This window comes from Notamacropus eugenii, chromosome 2, assembly GCF_028372415.1.
Source record: "Notamacropus eugenii isolate mMacEug1 chromosome 2, mMacEug1.pri_v2, whole genome shotgun sequence".
Lineage (NCBI taxonomy): Eukaryota > Metazoa > Chordata > Mammalia > Diprotodontia > Macropodidae > Notamacropus > Notamacropus eugenii.
Window position 1 is genome coordinate 338085729 of NC_092873.1, and position 16489 is coordinate 338102217.

Sequence of the window (16489 nt, forward strand, 5' to 3'; positions counted from 1 at the left end):
TATCACCTCACAAAGACTCAAGTATGTAACTCTTAAAAATCTATTTCTACAAGGCTACTTGAAAGACTGGAAATTATGGTATTTCAGACACTACAATTAAAATGACCTGGTGATGCATTGGTCCAATGATTGCTTTTGTGAAATGGCTTCCATGATGTTTCATGCCCAGACACTCACTTACTCAGGCAGTGACTTCATTTAAAAAGACTGCCAGACCATGTCTGCACTCTGCATGTTACAATGACCTCTGCCCAAAAGCAACATAAAGTTTGACCCAAATTGTAAAAGGACACCAGTGTACCTGGCACCATTCTTCCCGAGAAGCACAAGGATGGATCAGATGATCTCTTGAGTCCACTTCCTATGGGGGGTTGTCAGACATTCCAGAGTAGCCAGCTGTTGCAGACATCCTTTCAATACAGCCACTGAAATGCCATCTAACAGTCACCACCATATTTACTGCCATGAAGAAGTGATTATGGGACAGGAAACAAAGTTCTGCAGGCACTAACAGCCACTACACAGGAAGCCACTTATTCAAGGTAGCATTTTGGTCACATGGGGACAGAGGCTAGTAATGCCTAGAGCAGAGAACTGTCATAAGTAAAATGTGTCCCAATTCACATTTCTCTCACCAGATTCTACTTACCCCTGCAGCAAATCCAAGGCTTCCATCTAAGATCCGTCTCTGTAAATGAAAACAAGATGGTTTAGTTTTAGGAAGCAAGAAGATAATCACATGTGCCAAAAGATAGTGAAGGTCCTTGTAGGACCACACAAATAAAAACTGGCCCAAGCTTGACTTTTTTTGAACCCACCCCAAAGCCCAGAATAAGCCTTCTGTGGATTTTAAAAACAAAAGGAAAGCTTCTCTCCCCAGTGCTTCACAGTCTTGATTTACCAAGAAAACAACAAGAAAGGACTCCATCCTTCAACTTGACAAAAGATACCACTAAACCACCTCACCCCATCCCCATTTAATACTGTTCTGTTCAACAAACATTTCTGAAATACCTGTTATTTGCAAAGCATCATGCTGGTAATAAATTCTACTGGGAACTCAATAATAACTACACAATAATGCCGATGGTTCATATTTACATATGCATTAGGGTTTTGCAAAGGAATTTATTTAATGATCTTATTTGAGCCTCAAACAACAGGGTGAGATAAATGTCATTTTCATCCTCTTTTTACAAATGAAGAAGTGGAGTGTCACAAAGTTTAAGTGACTTGCCCAAGATCAAAGAGCTAATAAGAAGCTGGAGAAAAACTGGAAACCTGGTCTTACTGATTCCAAATACAGCACTCTATGTCCTAAGCAATCCTGACTCATTCATCGGGGCGGGGGGGGGGGGGGGGGGAGGGAGGGGGGGGGGAACGACGACTTGAGCTCAAAGCTGTTTTTCCCCTGGTGTGGAGGTAAATTTGCACTGATCCAAGCATACTCTCTTGCCAGGTTTCCCTAGTGACCAGCCTCTGGAAGAGGGTTGGCCTAGGTCAAGCACACAGTTTTGACGACAGAACAGAATTTCTCCAAGTACAAAAACAACTGACCCATAGAGGGGAAGAATATATGACCTCATTCATAGTATGCCCTAACCAACTAGTTTAATCAACTATTATAATAACATATATCATAAAGTCCGTAGGTGGAATCATCCCACTGTCTTCCAGTCACAGCTTGACAAGAACACCACCTTTGCAAAAGGATGAGCTATATATATATCAAAGGGCTGCAGACCAAGGCAGCAGCATCCCTTCTCAGGTCCACTTCTGCTTACTGCCCTGGTGGTCCTCTCTGTCTTTACCTTTGGATTAGAATGAGGTGAGGAAGGCTTGAAAAGAGAAGCTTCAGGGGCATCTGAAGGAAATACTTGTGCAATGGGAAATTCAAAATACTATTACTTTAAAGAATGACACATAATTAAAGAGATGCTGATTGCTCACAGTTGGGCCATCAATAGAATAAAAAATGTTATTACCTAAATTAATTTACAGTTAAAGCTATACCAAACTACCAATGGGGGTACTTTATAGAGCTAGAAAAAAATATTAAATTTCATTCAGAGGAACAAAACAGCTAGAATATCAAGGGAAATTTTTTAAGGGAGGAATTACAGAGAAATGATACATCCAGACCTCAAATTATATTATAAAGCAGTAATCATCTAGAATTCTCCCCACCAAAACTATCAAAACTATCTTACAGTGGCTTAAAAAATAGGAAAACAGATCAATGGAACAGACTAGACAAACAAGAATCAGAAACAACCAAACTCAATAACCTGGCAGCACTCAATAAAGCCAAGAATATAAACTACTTGGGGAAGTATAGCCCATTTGACAAGAGCTACTGGAAAAAACAAGAAAGTAATTTGGCCAAATAAATACATACATATGGATGTATGCATGTATGTATTTTTATATGTATACACGTATATGCATATATGTATACATGCATGTACATATCTACATACATATATGTATATATATACACATGCACATTTAGACCAGCATCTTAAACTATATATCATAATAAGCTCAAAAGGAATATATAACCTGCTAACCAGTATGGCTAGAAGAGAATTCTTAACCAAACAAGGGACAGAGGTCATTTATATATGTGTGCATGTGTGTGTCTGTATATATGTATACATGTGTATGTATATATATGTGTGTGTGCATATATATGTATGCATATGTATGTGTGTATGTGTGTGTATGAAGAGAACAGATAGAGATAATTTTGAACCCAAAAAGCTTATGCACTAATAAGATGGGAAACAATTGGGAAAAAATATTTCTATCAAGCACCTATGATAAGGGTCTGATATCCGAGATATATAGGGAATGAACACAAATATATGATTGATAGCCATCCTCCAATCAATAAGTGGTTAATAAATATGTACAAATAGTTCTCAGAAGAATTACAAACTATCATCAACTACAGGGAAAAAATGTTCCAAAACAATAATATGAAAAAGGCAAATCAAAAAACTGTGAGGTTCAAGTCACATTCAGTAAATTGACAAAAATGACAAAAGATAGAAATCATCGATGTCGGCAAAGCTGTAGGAAGACAAACACACTAATATAATGTTGGCGTTGCTATGAATTGGTCCAATCATTCTGAAAAGCAGAATTATGGTTTTAAAAAAAGACTAACTTGTCCATTCCCTTTAACCTAGAAATCTCACAGCTAGGCATGTATCCTGATGGGGGACAAAGACAAGAAAGGTCCTACAGATACTAAAATATTCACAGCAACACATTTTGTGCTCGTAAAGTAGGTGCTGGGAAGTGGCTAAGCAAATTGTTGATACATTAACATAATGGAATATTACCAGATCGTAAGAAATGAAAAAGATGAAGAACTCAAGGGAGCATGGCAGACATGAACTGGTGTAGAACAAAGCAACCAGAACCAGGAAACCAACGATGACTACAGCAAAAAGAAGGAACCAGAGTAAGGCTGAATCTTCCTTTCCTCACTGCAGAAATGGGGGATTATGGGCACAGAACGTTACATGTGCCATCAAGTCTCGTTGCCATGTTGGCTGGTTTTGCTGAACTTTTTTTTCATTCTTTCCTCTTTTAAATTTAATTTCAAGTTTTTCAGTTAACAAAAATCTATTTTCTCTCCCTCCCATCTTCACCCCTGTTTGGGAAAAGAAAAAGAAAATCCTCACAATAAATAAGCATTGCTAAGCAAAACACAATTTTTGATTAGATGAGAGGGGGAAAGACATACTTGGAAAAAAATATAACAAAAGCCATAAAGAATTTTTTTTTTAATTATCTGAGACAAGATCAGAAACGAGCCCTATGAAGGTGAATAGTACATGTATCATCATCCCCATTTGTAAGGATGGGTAAACTGAAGAACATAAAGGTCAGATACCATCTTAACATACTGTATTGTTCCTATGTATGTTTACTTGTGAGTTAATGTACTGTGACTCTTCTGTTTTGAGCCTCAAGAAGTCTTATCCATGAGATCAATATCTGCTTTACCAGTCTCCGATCTTCATAAAAAGAGCACCTAGTTTGCCAACTTCCCAGGCATGTTTTAGTTTTCAGATCCCTCTCATAGTATGTTTAAATAAAACTTAAATCACACATTCATTTTCTTCTCTTTTGATTTCTAAGACTGCTGTGCCAAACAATGAGAGTGCGTGGCACCCATCACAATGGTAAGCTCTAGGAGCTTACAGACTGAGAAAATTAAGGGAGGTGGGGGGTGAGGGGGAGAATTAAATCAGCTTTTCAAGTATGCATGTGCCAATTCTTCTCAAGAGAGAATCAAAGAAATGAGAAACATGGAGGACAGAAAAGGAGAAGACAGGATGCTTTACTCCAACCATGCAAATTACTGCCTGCTGAGAGGCAGAAAGAAATGGAGAGCACCTAACAGAAATCGGGCAGCACCAAGCAGCAGATAGAATGAACTTTGGTTCCCTCTCCCCTACATCTCCTGAAAGGGATCTCCATGAGCATTTGTGTTGAGTGGAAAGAAGGGGACAAATTCAGGAGGCGCAGCTGACTGCCTAGGGAGAAGTAACAGTAAGTGGTACTGACATATTCCATTAAAGTTTGCAGGGCACTTTTATAGACATTATCTCATTTGAACCTCACCACCAGCCCGTGAGGTAAGTTTTCACAAATGACAAAAGAGAAGTGAGTAAAGTTAAGTCACTTGCCCAGGGCTGCAAGCGGGGGGTGGGATTCAAACTCAGACCTTCCCCATTCTAAGTTCAGCACTGTACCCAGAATGGACCCAGCATCATGCCAGAGAGCAACAGGATGGGGATGGGGAAAGCTGTCAGAAGGACCAGCCTGTGGATTTTTTCTTTAAGATAGCTGTAAAAACCCCTTTGCTTTCAACAAAATCTGCATTTGGAGGTTTGTTACATGGCATTGTCACAAAGAAGTATGAACTCACAGAACCACAAGGCTACTCACCTGTCCACGGGTAAAGATGAAAACCAGGGCTGCGCCAGCTGCTGTCAGACCCCAGGTGAAGAAGGTCCCCAACAAGGCTTGGAACACAGGACTGTAGCCTTGGATCATCCTGAAAGCCCCTGTGCATAGGGAAAGAAGATAAGAATACCAGACATTTCGATTACTCACTCCGTGAACATTTACTGACAGCTCTCGTAGCTTAGACCGAGCTCCAAAGGCAGTGACATTTGGCTATCATAACACTCTCACTTAGTGCTGCTCCTTAGCTAACTTAGCTGGGCAGGCAAGGAAGATTTGCTTTTACTTTTGTTTTTGTTTGTTTGCTCCAAGACTGGTGAATCACAGTCTTTACCCCAACACTGATCAAAAGTTTAACCTGCTGTTTTTATAATCTTTCTCAGGCAGCCTGGTGGCACTCCCGTGTTGGGGGCTCACCTTATTGGTGCCAGACTTAATGGGGACATATGACTGGCTTTAATCCTACTAAAACTCAGAGCTCCAGAACTCCAGACATCCACAAACCTCAGCCTCCCCCAGGAACAGGAATGTGACAAGTGTGTGTCACCATGCCCAGCTAGGGCTTGTTTTTTAAATCATAAACTTAGTAGTTATTATTAATTGTTATTTCTTTTTAAAAATGCCTATTCTTCATTTATTTTATTTTATTTTATTTTATTTTATTTTATTTTTGCAATAATTGGGAGTTACATGATTTGCACAGGATCACACAGCTAGGATCTAAAGTCAGATTTAAACTTAGGTCCTTCTGATTCCAGGACTGGTGCTCTATCCACTGCACTACCTGGCTGCCTCTCTCTGAAACACAGCTGCTGGAATCAAGCAATAATCAGTCAACAAGTTTTTGTTAAGCATTGAGTACAGCAGAATTCCTTCATCTCTGTTCCCTAGGAGACCTGAAGTTATTGAAAACTGGCACAAACATATAAAAGAAGACTGGGAAGTCCCAAGAAGTACACCAACGGCAATGAATTATCATGAAGCACTTTAAAGTTTGCAAAGCTTTTATACATATTATCTCACTCAATCCTCATAACCTTGAAAGCTAGACACTAATATTATCCCCATATTTTATACAAAGCTAACAGAGGTACACAGATTTCCCTATGGTCCCATATCTGGTATCAAAGGTAACACCTAGAGCAGGTGGACCTCAGGAAAACCTGGAAAGACTTCTATGAACTGATGCAGAATGAAAAGAGCAGAACCAGGAGAACATTGTTCACAGTAACAGCCATCCTGTGTGATTACTGACCTTGACAGACTTAGTCCTTCTCAGCCACGCAAGGATCTAAGACAACTCCAAAAGACTAATGATGGAAAATGTTATCCACATCCACAGAAAGAAACTTGGAGTCTGAAAGCAGATGGAAACATACTCTTTGCTCTCCTTTTCTTTTGTTCTTTTGTTTCTTCTTTCTCATGGTTCCTCCCATTAGTTCTAACTCTACATCAGGACTAATGTGAAAATATGTTTAATATGAATGTATAAGTAGAGTTTATATCAGATTGTATGCCATCTTGGGGAGGGGGAAGAGAGATTGGGGGAGAAAATTCAAAACTCAAAATCTTATGGAAGTAAATGTTAAAAACTAAAAATAAACATTTTTTTTTAAAAAAGGTAACAGCTAAAGTGTTTTCCTTACTTCAAGCCCATTATGATACCCACCATGCCAAGCTGCCTCTAAAATCTATAAAGGGACAGGAACTGGGAGCTGAGAGAAAGGTTAAAAGAATCAGGGACCATTTAGCCTAGAAAAGAGAAGGCAGTGAGCCCCTTGAGAATAGGAACTGTCTTTTGCCTTTCTTTGTACCCAGAGTGCTTAGCACAGTGCCTGGCATATTAATTGGCACTTAATATAAACCAGGTGGCTGACTGACACACCTAACTTCTGCCATCAAATACAGGAAGACTATTTAGTAGGAAATAACATTAATAAATTATATTTACATGGGACTATAAGGCTTCTTTTTTTAAAAAAATTTCAATTAAAAAGTATTTTTTTTCTTTCCTCTCACTATAAGGTTTCCAAAGTATTCTCATTTGAATATTATGAGAATTTTATCTTTTAGGCTCCAACGACCCTAATAAAACTGGGACTCTAAAAAAAGCTACAACTGAACAAAAAGAAGAATCTCTTAGCTACAAAAGGTCATTCTAACTTTATGTCTCTCCACCAAATGGGTCTGTATTTACCTTGCCAGAAGGAGTGGTAAGTTAGTCAAACCAGGCAACAATACTTCACTTGATCTAACTCCCATTTAGTTCAATAGCGCTGAAGATGAGGTCATACAAACACGGAGAGCACCGAAAATGATTTATTAAGTACTTAAAATGTGCCGCCACTATGTTAAGTGCTGGGGATAAAAAAAGGGTGAAGACAGTCTGCACTCTGAAGGAAATTACTGGGAGAGACAATACACTAACAACTACATACAAACTACATACACTGTAAATGGGAGGCAATATCCAAGGAAGGAAGTAAAGAATCAACATTTATTAAGTGCCTACTATGTGCCAGGCATTGTGCTAAGCACTTTACAAATAATTTTATTTTGTCCTAAGAACTGGGAGTTAGGTGCTATTACCCCCATTTTACAGTTGAGGAAACTGAGGCAGGCAGTAGTTCAGTGACTTGCCCAGAGTCACAGCTAGTAAGAGTCTGAGGTTGGGATTGAACTGAGGGTCTCTCCTGCCCCACTAGCTGCCTGAGGTAGGAGGTCTCTTGCATAAGAAAGAAATTATTGTTAATTTATCTCTGTTTCAGAGGACCTTCTCGAATGTTTACCTGTTCTAAAATCTTAGTTTAGAAATGACTGGCAACCGAGCTCACATAGCATCTTTGCCCTAACTTTGGAAAATTACAGAGCTGAGGAATATGCTTATTTAAAAGCCATGTACTCTAATTTACAAACATCTGGTTCCACTCCTCATCACTCAGCTCACAGGCCTCTTTCAGTTCACATTATGTGTCTTTCCAAAGTCCACATAACTAGAGGCATCACCACAAGGCTGGACAAGAACTCAGGCACTTTGTTCCTCCAAATCAGCTAGCACAGACTTGACCACTATGTATAAATAAAAAAAGGAAGGGAATGGGAGCAAATATTTGCATAGCACCTACTAAGGGCTTAGCACATTACAAACGTTATCTTCCTCAATCCTCACTATAGCCCTGGGAGGTTGGGGAAACTGAGGCAAACCAAGGTTAAGTGACTTGCCCATAGCTAGTATGTGAAGCTGGATTTGAACTCAGGTCTTCCTAACGCCAGGTTCATGCTCTGTGCACTATGGCAACATCTACGCTGCCCCAAGAGGGAAACTGAAAAGCAAGCGTGTGAGTGTGAACCCTTTGGCAAAACAACTCAGGAACTTGGCAAGACTCAGCCCCAAGACTGCCGTGCTTCCAAGTGGTCTCCTGCTCAAAGCCTGAGGTCAACCCTCTGTGTAAGAAACCACAGCAGGAGAACCAGACCAAGTCTCCATGTTCAAAATGAAGGAGAAGATGGAATAATGATCAGATCAAACAAGGAAAAAACAAACGCATTCTTTACCCAAGCCACCTAGATAATTCATGTAAAAGTGGGGTCTTTTTTGACCCTCTGAATCACTGGGAAGGAGATTTGTTTCTCCCTCTGTCCAGTCAATCAGTCATTAATCCTTCATTAGTCAATAAACATTTTTTAAGTGCCTCCCAGGAACTGTACTAACTGTAAAAGATACAGAGGCATAAGATAGTATCTGCCGTCAAGGCACTCACAAGCAAGTATTTATTTCAAGAATTTATTAAGTGCCTACTAGATTGTGAGTTCCTTGAGGTCAGGGGCTAAGTTTTGGGAGGAGGATGGTACCTTTCTTTATATCCCTAGTACTTAGCATAGGAAAAAATGCTTGTTCAAATCTAGCCTCAGGTACTTACTACCTGTGTGACCCTAGGCAAGTCACTTAACCTGACCACCTCTAAAAAGGGGAATGGGGAAGCTGGGGGCAGCAAGGTGGCACAGTAGCTAGAGCATCAGTCCTGAAATCAGGAGTAGCTGATTCAAATTTAGCTTCACTTACTAGCTGTGTGACCATGAGCAAATTACTTAACCCCAATCACTTCTTTAAAAAACTATGCTTGCTCACTCAACTTGATCTGTCTACCGCGTTTCAAGCACTGTGGATACAAATACAAAGAAATAATCCTTACTCACAAAGAGTTTATATTCTAACGGGACACAATAAGTGTATGTATGTAAAGAACACACATAAAGAGAGTAAACACAAAGCAGTTAAACACAAGAGAGTATGGGAGAGAGGACACTAGCAATAAGGCAGAGGGGGTCAGGAAAGGCTCCACAAAGAAGGGGAAGCCTGAGCTTTGTCTTAAAGGAAGAAAAGGATTCCATGAGGTGGCCATCATGTGAATGAACACCCCCTAAAGAAGAGGTCAGACAAGTTAAAAAACTAGGGTGGTCAATAATATGGAGCAGATATGTCATGTAAATAACTTATCATATTTGGCCATCATATTTGGGAATTAAGGGATTTGGGGTCATTTTAAAGAGAGCAGCTTCAGTTGAGTGATGAGTTCAAAAGCTCATATAGGGTTGAGAAGTGAGAGGAGGCAAAGTGGAGACAAGAAGTGTGGACAGCTTTTTCTAGTTTGGCCAAAAAAAGGTGTAGAGATATTGGATGATATTTTGAAGATATCTAGGTAGAGTGAAAGGCCTGGAGTCAGGAATATCTGAATTCAAACAGGCCTCAGACACTTACTGGCTGTGTGACTCTGGGCAAGTCACTTAATCCTGTTTGCCTCAGTTTCTTCATCTATAAAATGAGCTGGAGAATTAAATGGCAAACCACTACAGTAGCTTTGCCAAGAAAATCCTACATGGAGTCACAAGGAATCAGACAGGACTTAACAATAACAAAAATGGTAGAGGGTAGAGTCTAAAGACTTGTTTTAAAAAGGAAGGCTTAGATATGTTTGAGAACATATGTAAGGGACCAATAGAGAGGCAGAAGTTGGAGATGAGGTTAAGTGAGTTTGAAATTTCCTGAAGATGGGAGGAGAGGGTCTCCAGGGCACAGACAGAAAGAATGGACTTGGCAAGTATAAGGGCCACCACATTGTCAGAGTCAAGAAAAGGAGGAGTCTCTGAAATGATGTCAAGGGATTCAGAGACGAAGAGAAGGGAAAAGGGGGGCAATTGTGACAAATGGCTTCCGTTTTCTCAGGAAACGAAGATGCCAGGTTTTCAGCTAAGAGAGTGGAGGAGAAGGCATGGGAAAACAGGAGAGATGAGGTTTGGATATGACAGTTAAAAAGGTTTTAAAGACATAATTTCTGGATAATTCAATCATTTTATTAATAATACCAGCATTTTAACAAAAGGATGGTCATTTGGCCATCTCTCTCCTAGACCAAAGACCCCTAATAGAGGTTGGCTCACAGTTATATATCCTTGGAAGAAGAGGTGTTCAATCAACTCTGATTAGTTAACAATTAACGAGAAAATGAACATTACAATGAGAGGCTGAGAGTGACATCATGTCACCCTTGGACAGAGAGACTCTCTCTCTCTTCCTAGACCACTCCCAGCCTTGGTCAATTTAGACAAAAGATCTATCCCATCCAAGCTTGACTGAAAAGAATTCACCTAAAACTAGAGATTCTCTTTAAGGTTGGTTGGGGGTTAACTCAACCTTCAGAGACTGAGGTTTTGAAATGAGAGAGAAAAAAGGGAAATCTGAATCTCCCTAAATCATTGATTATTAATAATCATTTCTCTCATGGAAAAGTTTCTGTAAAGAGGCAGATATGGCATCAATTACAGCATCAAGAGTCCAGCTGAAGTTGGATAACATCAGACTTTATAATGTAAAGTCATGTGACTTTCTCTAGCTCTGTTAAGTAATCCATATGTAGAAGAGAAGGAGTATGTTAAGTAATCTAAGGCTGAAACTGGGCAAGGGCAAGGATCTATAGAACAAGGGGGGAAGGGATTCCAAAGCAGAGGACAATGCAGAGTTGGACTAGCTAATAAAAAGGTTGAGATTAAAAACGAAGGAAAGTGAAGTCAGAGCAGAGGTAATGGTCTAAGAAAGTGCTCTGGGGGAGAAGGACTGGAGGAAGATTAGGAGGGGTCAGACATAGACAGAAATGAAATGACTTTTGCCTACGGTCAGGGAAGTGACAAAGATTTTGATTAAAGAAGTAGAACAAGTGGATGATGGTGAGATCCAATGTGTGGCTGAGGTAGAATGGAGGAGTAGGTGATAGGATTTAAGGAGAATGAGGAATTGGGAGGTTAGGGAGTCTAAAGGATCCTTAACATTGATGATGAAGTCCACTAGTATGAAGGCAAGAATAGGGAAGAAAAGGAAAACACTGAACTAGATACTGAGCTCATTGAGAAAGGAGGGAAAATGGTCTGCAGATCATAAGCAACAGCCACAGTGATATGGCTATATGAAAAAATCTAAGTGAAAGGAAGGAGGTGACTGAGGGATGAAGTAAAAAGTAGCAGTAGGGACAAGGAGTGTCCCTGCTTCCCCCTCCAAGACTAGTGTGTCTAATGCTGGAGAGGATGGATAAGAATCATGGCGGAGGAGAGGGGGAGGGTCTCAATGAAGGCGAATAGATGGAAAGAATGCAAGAGAAAGAGGTCCAGACTGAAGGGAAATTTGTTAACTGTGAAATAAAAATTCCAGGGGGCACAATGGAAGGGGTAAGCAAGATAGGAGTAGAACATGGATGGAACAGAGCTGAAAAGGATGGGGAGAAGGGAGTCTAAGTTTGTTTCATGTGACAGGGGCTTGAGTAATATAGGGAGAGAAAGAGGTAGTGAGGTAGTGGGAGATTATTAGCATTAGGAGCAGTAGTGGGTGGCAGATGAGTAATAAAACTCAGTCAAAAGGGTGTTGTTGCCTTTCAAGGGACAGGGAAGAAGAAGAACCTTACTCAGCCCCTCCTGCCTGCTTCTCCTCTGCTGTGGCTGGGGGACAGACTGATGGTGCAGCTACTCCTTAACCCTAGAGTGCTGGACAGGACTTTAGTAAATCCAAAGCAATCCAAAGTTACTAGGCAAACTACGCCTGTTTCCTACTGCTCACTAACTATGACAGAGGATGGTTAGTAGAATGATTCCATACTATTTATACCTTTTCAAAGTTACAGAAAGTAATCTAAATATCTACACTGCATGCCTGCCAAAGGCCAAATGTATTTGGTGGGGTGGCATATAAAGAGATGTCCTATGAGGGAATGCCTGTCTTCTAGGGCTGTAGCAATCACCACCACTCTTCTGAAACTCCCCCATCATTGTCCTACTAAATAGACAAGTTGGGTAGCTACCAACTACCTCAACCTCCTAAGGATGGAAATGAGAAAGACATCCCCAAAAGACTATGATCTCCTGGGGCTTGGCACTTTTGCCCTTTCTATATTTTAATAAAGCCTTGTTTCCCCCTGTCACCCACACCCACTGTTTTATTTTTTTCCCTCTGGAGTGTCTTTTCTCCTGAAGTATTTCAAACAAAGGGACACAATGCAAGTATCCCCATAACTGAGAGGCTGGAAATAAATCCCTCCTTTAAAGTGAGATTGACATGGATGAAACAGACCCCTTTAAAATAAATAAAACTGAGAGTGGGTGGCTTTAGAAACACTGAGGAACATGGCGTGTAATGCCACATCACATCTAAAGTATCTTATGCAACCCAGCTCAGACTTACTCATAAGCTGGTTATGAATATCATAAAACTTTATTAATTAAACTGGAGAGGCTTTTTCTCCACCCACTTAAACTCTGTGAAAAGCCCCAACCAACCTACTCCCAGCAAACACAAAGACGCTCTGTGCTAAGATACGGGCACATGAGGTGTTTGCTGCTCCATGCAAGGTTTTTTTCTTTCACCTGCTGGTGCATTGCCAAAGTGTCCACGAAGTTACTGAGGGAAAGGGGAAGGAAGGAAGAAAAACCGTGTGTCTTGTTCTGTGTCAGGACCAGGTGAGATCATATATGGAAGGTGCTTTACAAATCTCAGCGTGCCACACAAATGGTAGCTATTTATTACTGTCAATATTATTATTTCCTCCTCCTCCTCCTCATTATTATTAGCATTATCTCCCCATAAATGACTTGCGCTCTTGAGCCCTTGGAGCAACAACTCACTTCCTATTCCAAACAAGGAAAATCGGGTCAGATGAGTCGGATCTGAGTAAATGCACGGAAGAAAAAAATCCCCCAACACCACAGGGGTCCGGAGCACCCGGAGGGGTCAGCGGGGTCACGCAGCCTCGGCGGGGCAATGGATGGAGAGCGTCCGGGCCACGGCGCGGCCGGCCCGCGGGGCAGTTAGCCTGGGAGGGGGCGGCACGGCAGGAGCTGCCCCGGCCCCGCTCCTCTAGCACACACCTGTCAGTCTCAGGCTGCTCTCCAGCCGCCGCGCTCCGCAATGACAGCCCTTCCGGGCTCTCGGGAGCCCCGGACGCTTCTCCTCTTCTCCCCGGGCCTTGCCCTGGGCCCCGATGGGCAAAAAGAGGGGCGGAACGAGAGAAAAGACAACTTACTAAGGTGCCCCTCTCAAGCCCCCAAGCCACTTCCATAAGGCAAGCCCGGCTGCAGCAGCAGCGGCGGCGGCAGCGCCGGCTCGGCCCCGGCTCCCGCGGTCACTTCCGCCCTGGCTGCCTGTACACGTGTCTCTCCAAGCCTCCCGGCCCCGCCCCGCCCTGCTGCTATTGGCGGATCCGGTCCCGGGAATCGATGCTTTGGTTCACATCCTCGGGGAGGTGAAAAGCGGGTGGGGCGGGCGAAACGGAGAGCCCCGCGAGCCGCAGCTGCGAGAAGCCGGAGCCCCCTCGGAAGGCGTGGTGTTCTAGCGCGGCAGCCAATCATGGAAAAGCTAAATCGTCCTCCCCGCGGGCGGGTCCTTTGAACAGCGGGGCCGCTGCTAGGCATGTGCCCCAAAGACAGAAAGGCTCCGCATTCACCCAAGCGGTTGAGGCTCTTGTTTTAGGGGGCAAGAGTCTGAAACAAAGTGGGTGCCCACGACGGGAGAAGGACCGAGTGCTATGGGATTATCATGGAACAGGAGAGATTCAGAGAGAGAGAGTGAACTGTTAGAGAGTGAATTAAAGCAAAATGGGCAAAACCAGTCCAAATTCTTCTTCCTGTGTTCCGGGAGCAGGTCACCCTGGACCTCAGCTACGCGTCTGCAGAACGAGAAGGACCCGATGCCCTCCCAGCCTGTGATCCCTCCGTGATGCTAAAACAAGAATTAAAGGCGGCTGAACTCAGACTGACCGCCCTGACCAGTCTGGATCCTGCAGTGTGGACACTGAAACGTCCCTTCTGTAAGCGGAGGAAGGGCTGTGGTTCGGAACACTGCAGAGGCTGTCCCAAGAGGCACTTCTGTCCATTTTGCTTTTTCGACCATAAAGGAAGTTTCAGTGCAGGTGGAATGGGGTGGGGAGAATGATGGTGATAAACCGAAAGGTACCAATAGGGCTTTTAAAAATTAAAAAAAAACCCACATTAGTGGAATTTCTGCAGAGGACGTTGAGACATGTGCTCTGGTCTATGAAGTAATATAACCGACCCTATACAGAGAAAGAAAAAAAGGAAGGGGGAGAGAGGGAAAGAAGGAAGAACGTTACAAATGAGGGGTTTCACTTGCTGCGAACTATCAACTGTCAACTACCACTAATTGCTGGTGACAGTAAGAAAGGCAAGAGACGATTCTGCTCCCCGGGAGCTTGCACTCTTATGGAGCAGATGATATATAGCCAATTACATATAAAAGATAATACAGGATAAACAGGTTCAGGGGGAAGGCACTGAGGACTGGAAAGGGCATGAGGAAGGGAGACTTTAGGTGGGAGCTGAAGGAAGCCAAGAGGTAGAGAGTCCCCAGGCATGGGGGACAGCCAGGGAAAATGCCCAGAGTGGAGCAGCTAAGTGGCCCAGTGAATAGAGCAGGGGCCCTGGAAGCAAGAGCATCCGAGTTCAAATCCGGCCTCAGACACTTGACACTTACTAGCTGTATGACCTTGGGCAAGTCACTTAACTCCAATTGCCTTGCTTTCCAAGACAGACAGACAGACAAAAAGGAAAAAAAAGGAATTAAGACAGAAAGATAGAAAGGAAGGAAGGAAGTGCCCAGAGAAAGGAGATAGCATGACTTGTAGTGTCTGAGAAACAGCAAAGAGGCCAGTGTCCCTTGATAGCTGGGTACATGGAGGAAAGAAAGGTATAAGTAAATGGGAGATGTGGGAGGGGACCAGGTTATTAAAGGTTTTAAAAGTCAAAGAGAGGATTTCATATTTGATCCTGGAATAATATGGAGCCTGTACTTTAGGAAAATAATTTGACAACTGAATGAAGGAAGAATTGGAGAGGGGAGAGACTTAAGAAAGGAAGACCAACCAAAATGGGTACTAAATCCATGGTACTAACTGACACCTGGCACATGCACTATATATTATGATAATGATCTCACTAGGGTAATTAAACTAGCAAGTTACATCAGTTTCCAATCAGGCAGATCTACTACCTGAATAGGAAACAGTTTATCTTCCTCTTGTTCCTGTCAAGGTTGACACAAGAAAGCTGAATAACAGGTGTCAGGCCTCCCAGGAGAGTTTCCCACTGAATCTCATTAACTCCCTCTGACAAGTATATTCATCATTATACAGCTAATTTATAAATCACTCAAGTGGGAACTAGTTGCTGTAGTTTACCTGCAGCAAATGTTCATCTCAGATTGCCAAGCCCTCCACTAAAGCCTACCTTTGCCCCTTTCCCTCTACTCTCAGTCCTTGTGCACTTAATTATAAAAACCAGAATCAAGGCTTTAGAGTGTGAGGCCAAGCAAAGTAGCATCTTTTGTTGTTTTGGTTTATACCAAGAAGTATAATGCCTCTGAATAATATGATTAAGGAGGATCTTCCCCACCCATTGATGGGCCTGCACTTTGAAGGAAGCTTGATTATGGGAGTTGTTTTGTAGCAGGGTTCCAAGTACCTTTTGTTTTTTTCGATTGAGGCATGGGGGAGGGGGGGGGTCAGAGGGTTATGCCCTCTGGCTCTGAAAGGTATATAAATACACTAAGGGTGAGGTTTTACTTTGGGGCTTAGTTTTTGGAAGGTTTGTGTGCCTGATGAGATTCTGGGAAACCACTAAAAAGCCACCCCCAGCTTTGAAAACCCAGATGTTGGTGCTTCCCTCTCCGGTAAAGATGTATGTATGTTAATGGTCAGGCATTTGGAAACACTGTCTGTTGATTTTCAATTTCTCTGAAATTTTGATTTTGATTTTCTCTGATATCTGTGCTTGTTAAAGTGATTGTTAATGCCTCAAAAGTTGCCTTTCCTTTTGGAGAAGCAGATCAAAGAACCTGTGATAGCAGGCCCCCCTGTGTATGTTGGGGTGCTTACTGTTACATAGAATTGGAAAGAACTCTGGAGAGAAGCCATCTCTTCATTTGAACAGATAAGGAAATAGAGGCCCAGAG

The 16489-nt window shown here is 42.3% G+C and overlaps 1 protein-coding gene across 6 annotated transcripts in view; it reads right to left on the reverse strand.

Annotated features, from left to right (window-relative positions):
• SLC39A11 (solute carrier family 39 member 11) overlaps positions 1-16489 on the reverse strand; it is a 515419-nt gene that overhangs the window by 488594 nt on the left and 10336 nt on the right. The window contains exons 1-4 of one of the 6 annotated variants that reach the window (XM_072645550.1): positions 13548-13661; positions 6242-6343; positions 4969-5087; positions 650-688 (exon numbers count right to left, since the gene is read on the reverse strand). In XM_072645550.1, the coding sequence (XP_072501651.1) occupies positions 650-688; positions 4969-5076 (147 nt within the window). In that variant the 5' untranslated portion in view covers positions 5077-5087; positions 6242-6343; positions 13548-13661. The other 5 variants (XM_072645556.1, XM_072645548.1, XM_072645549.1 and 2 more) reach the window with 5 other exon arrangements.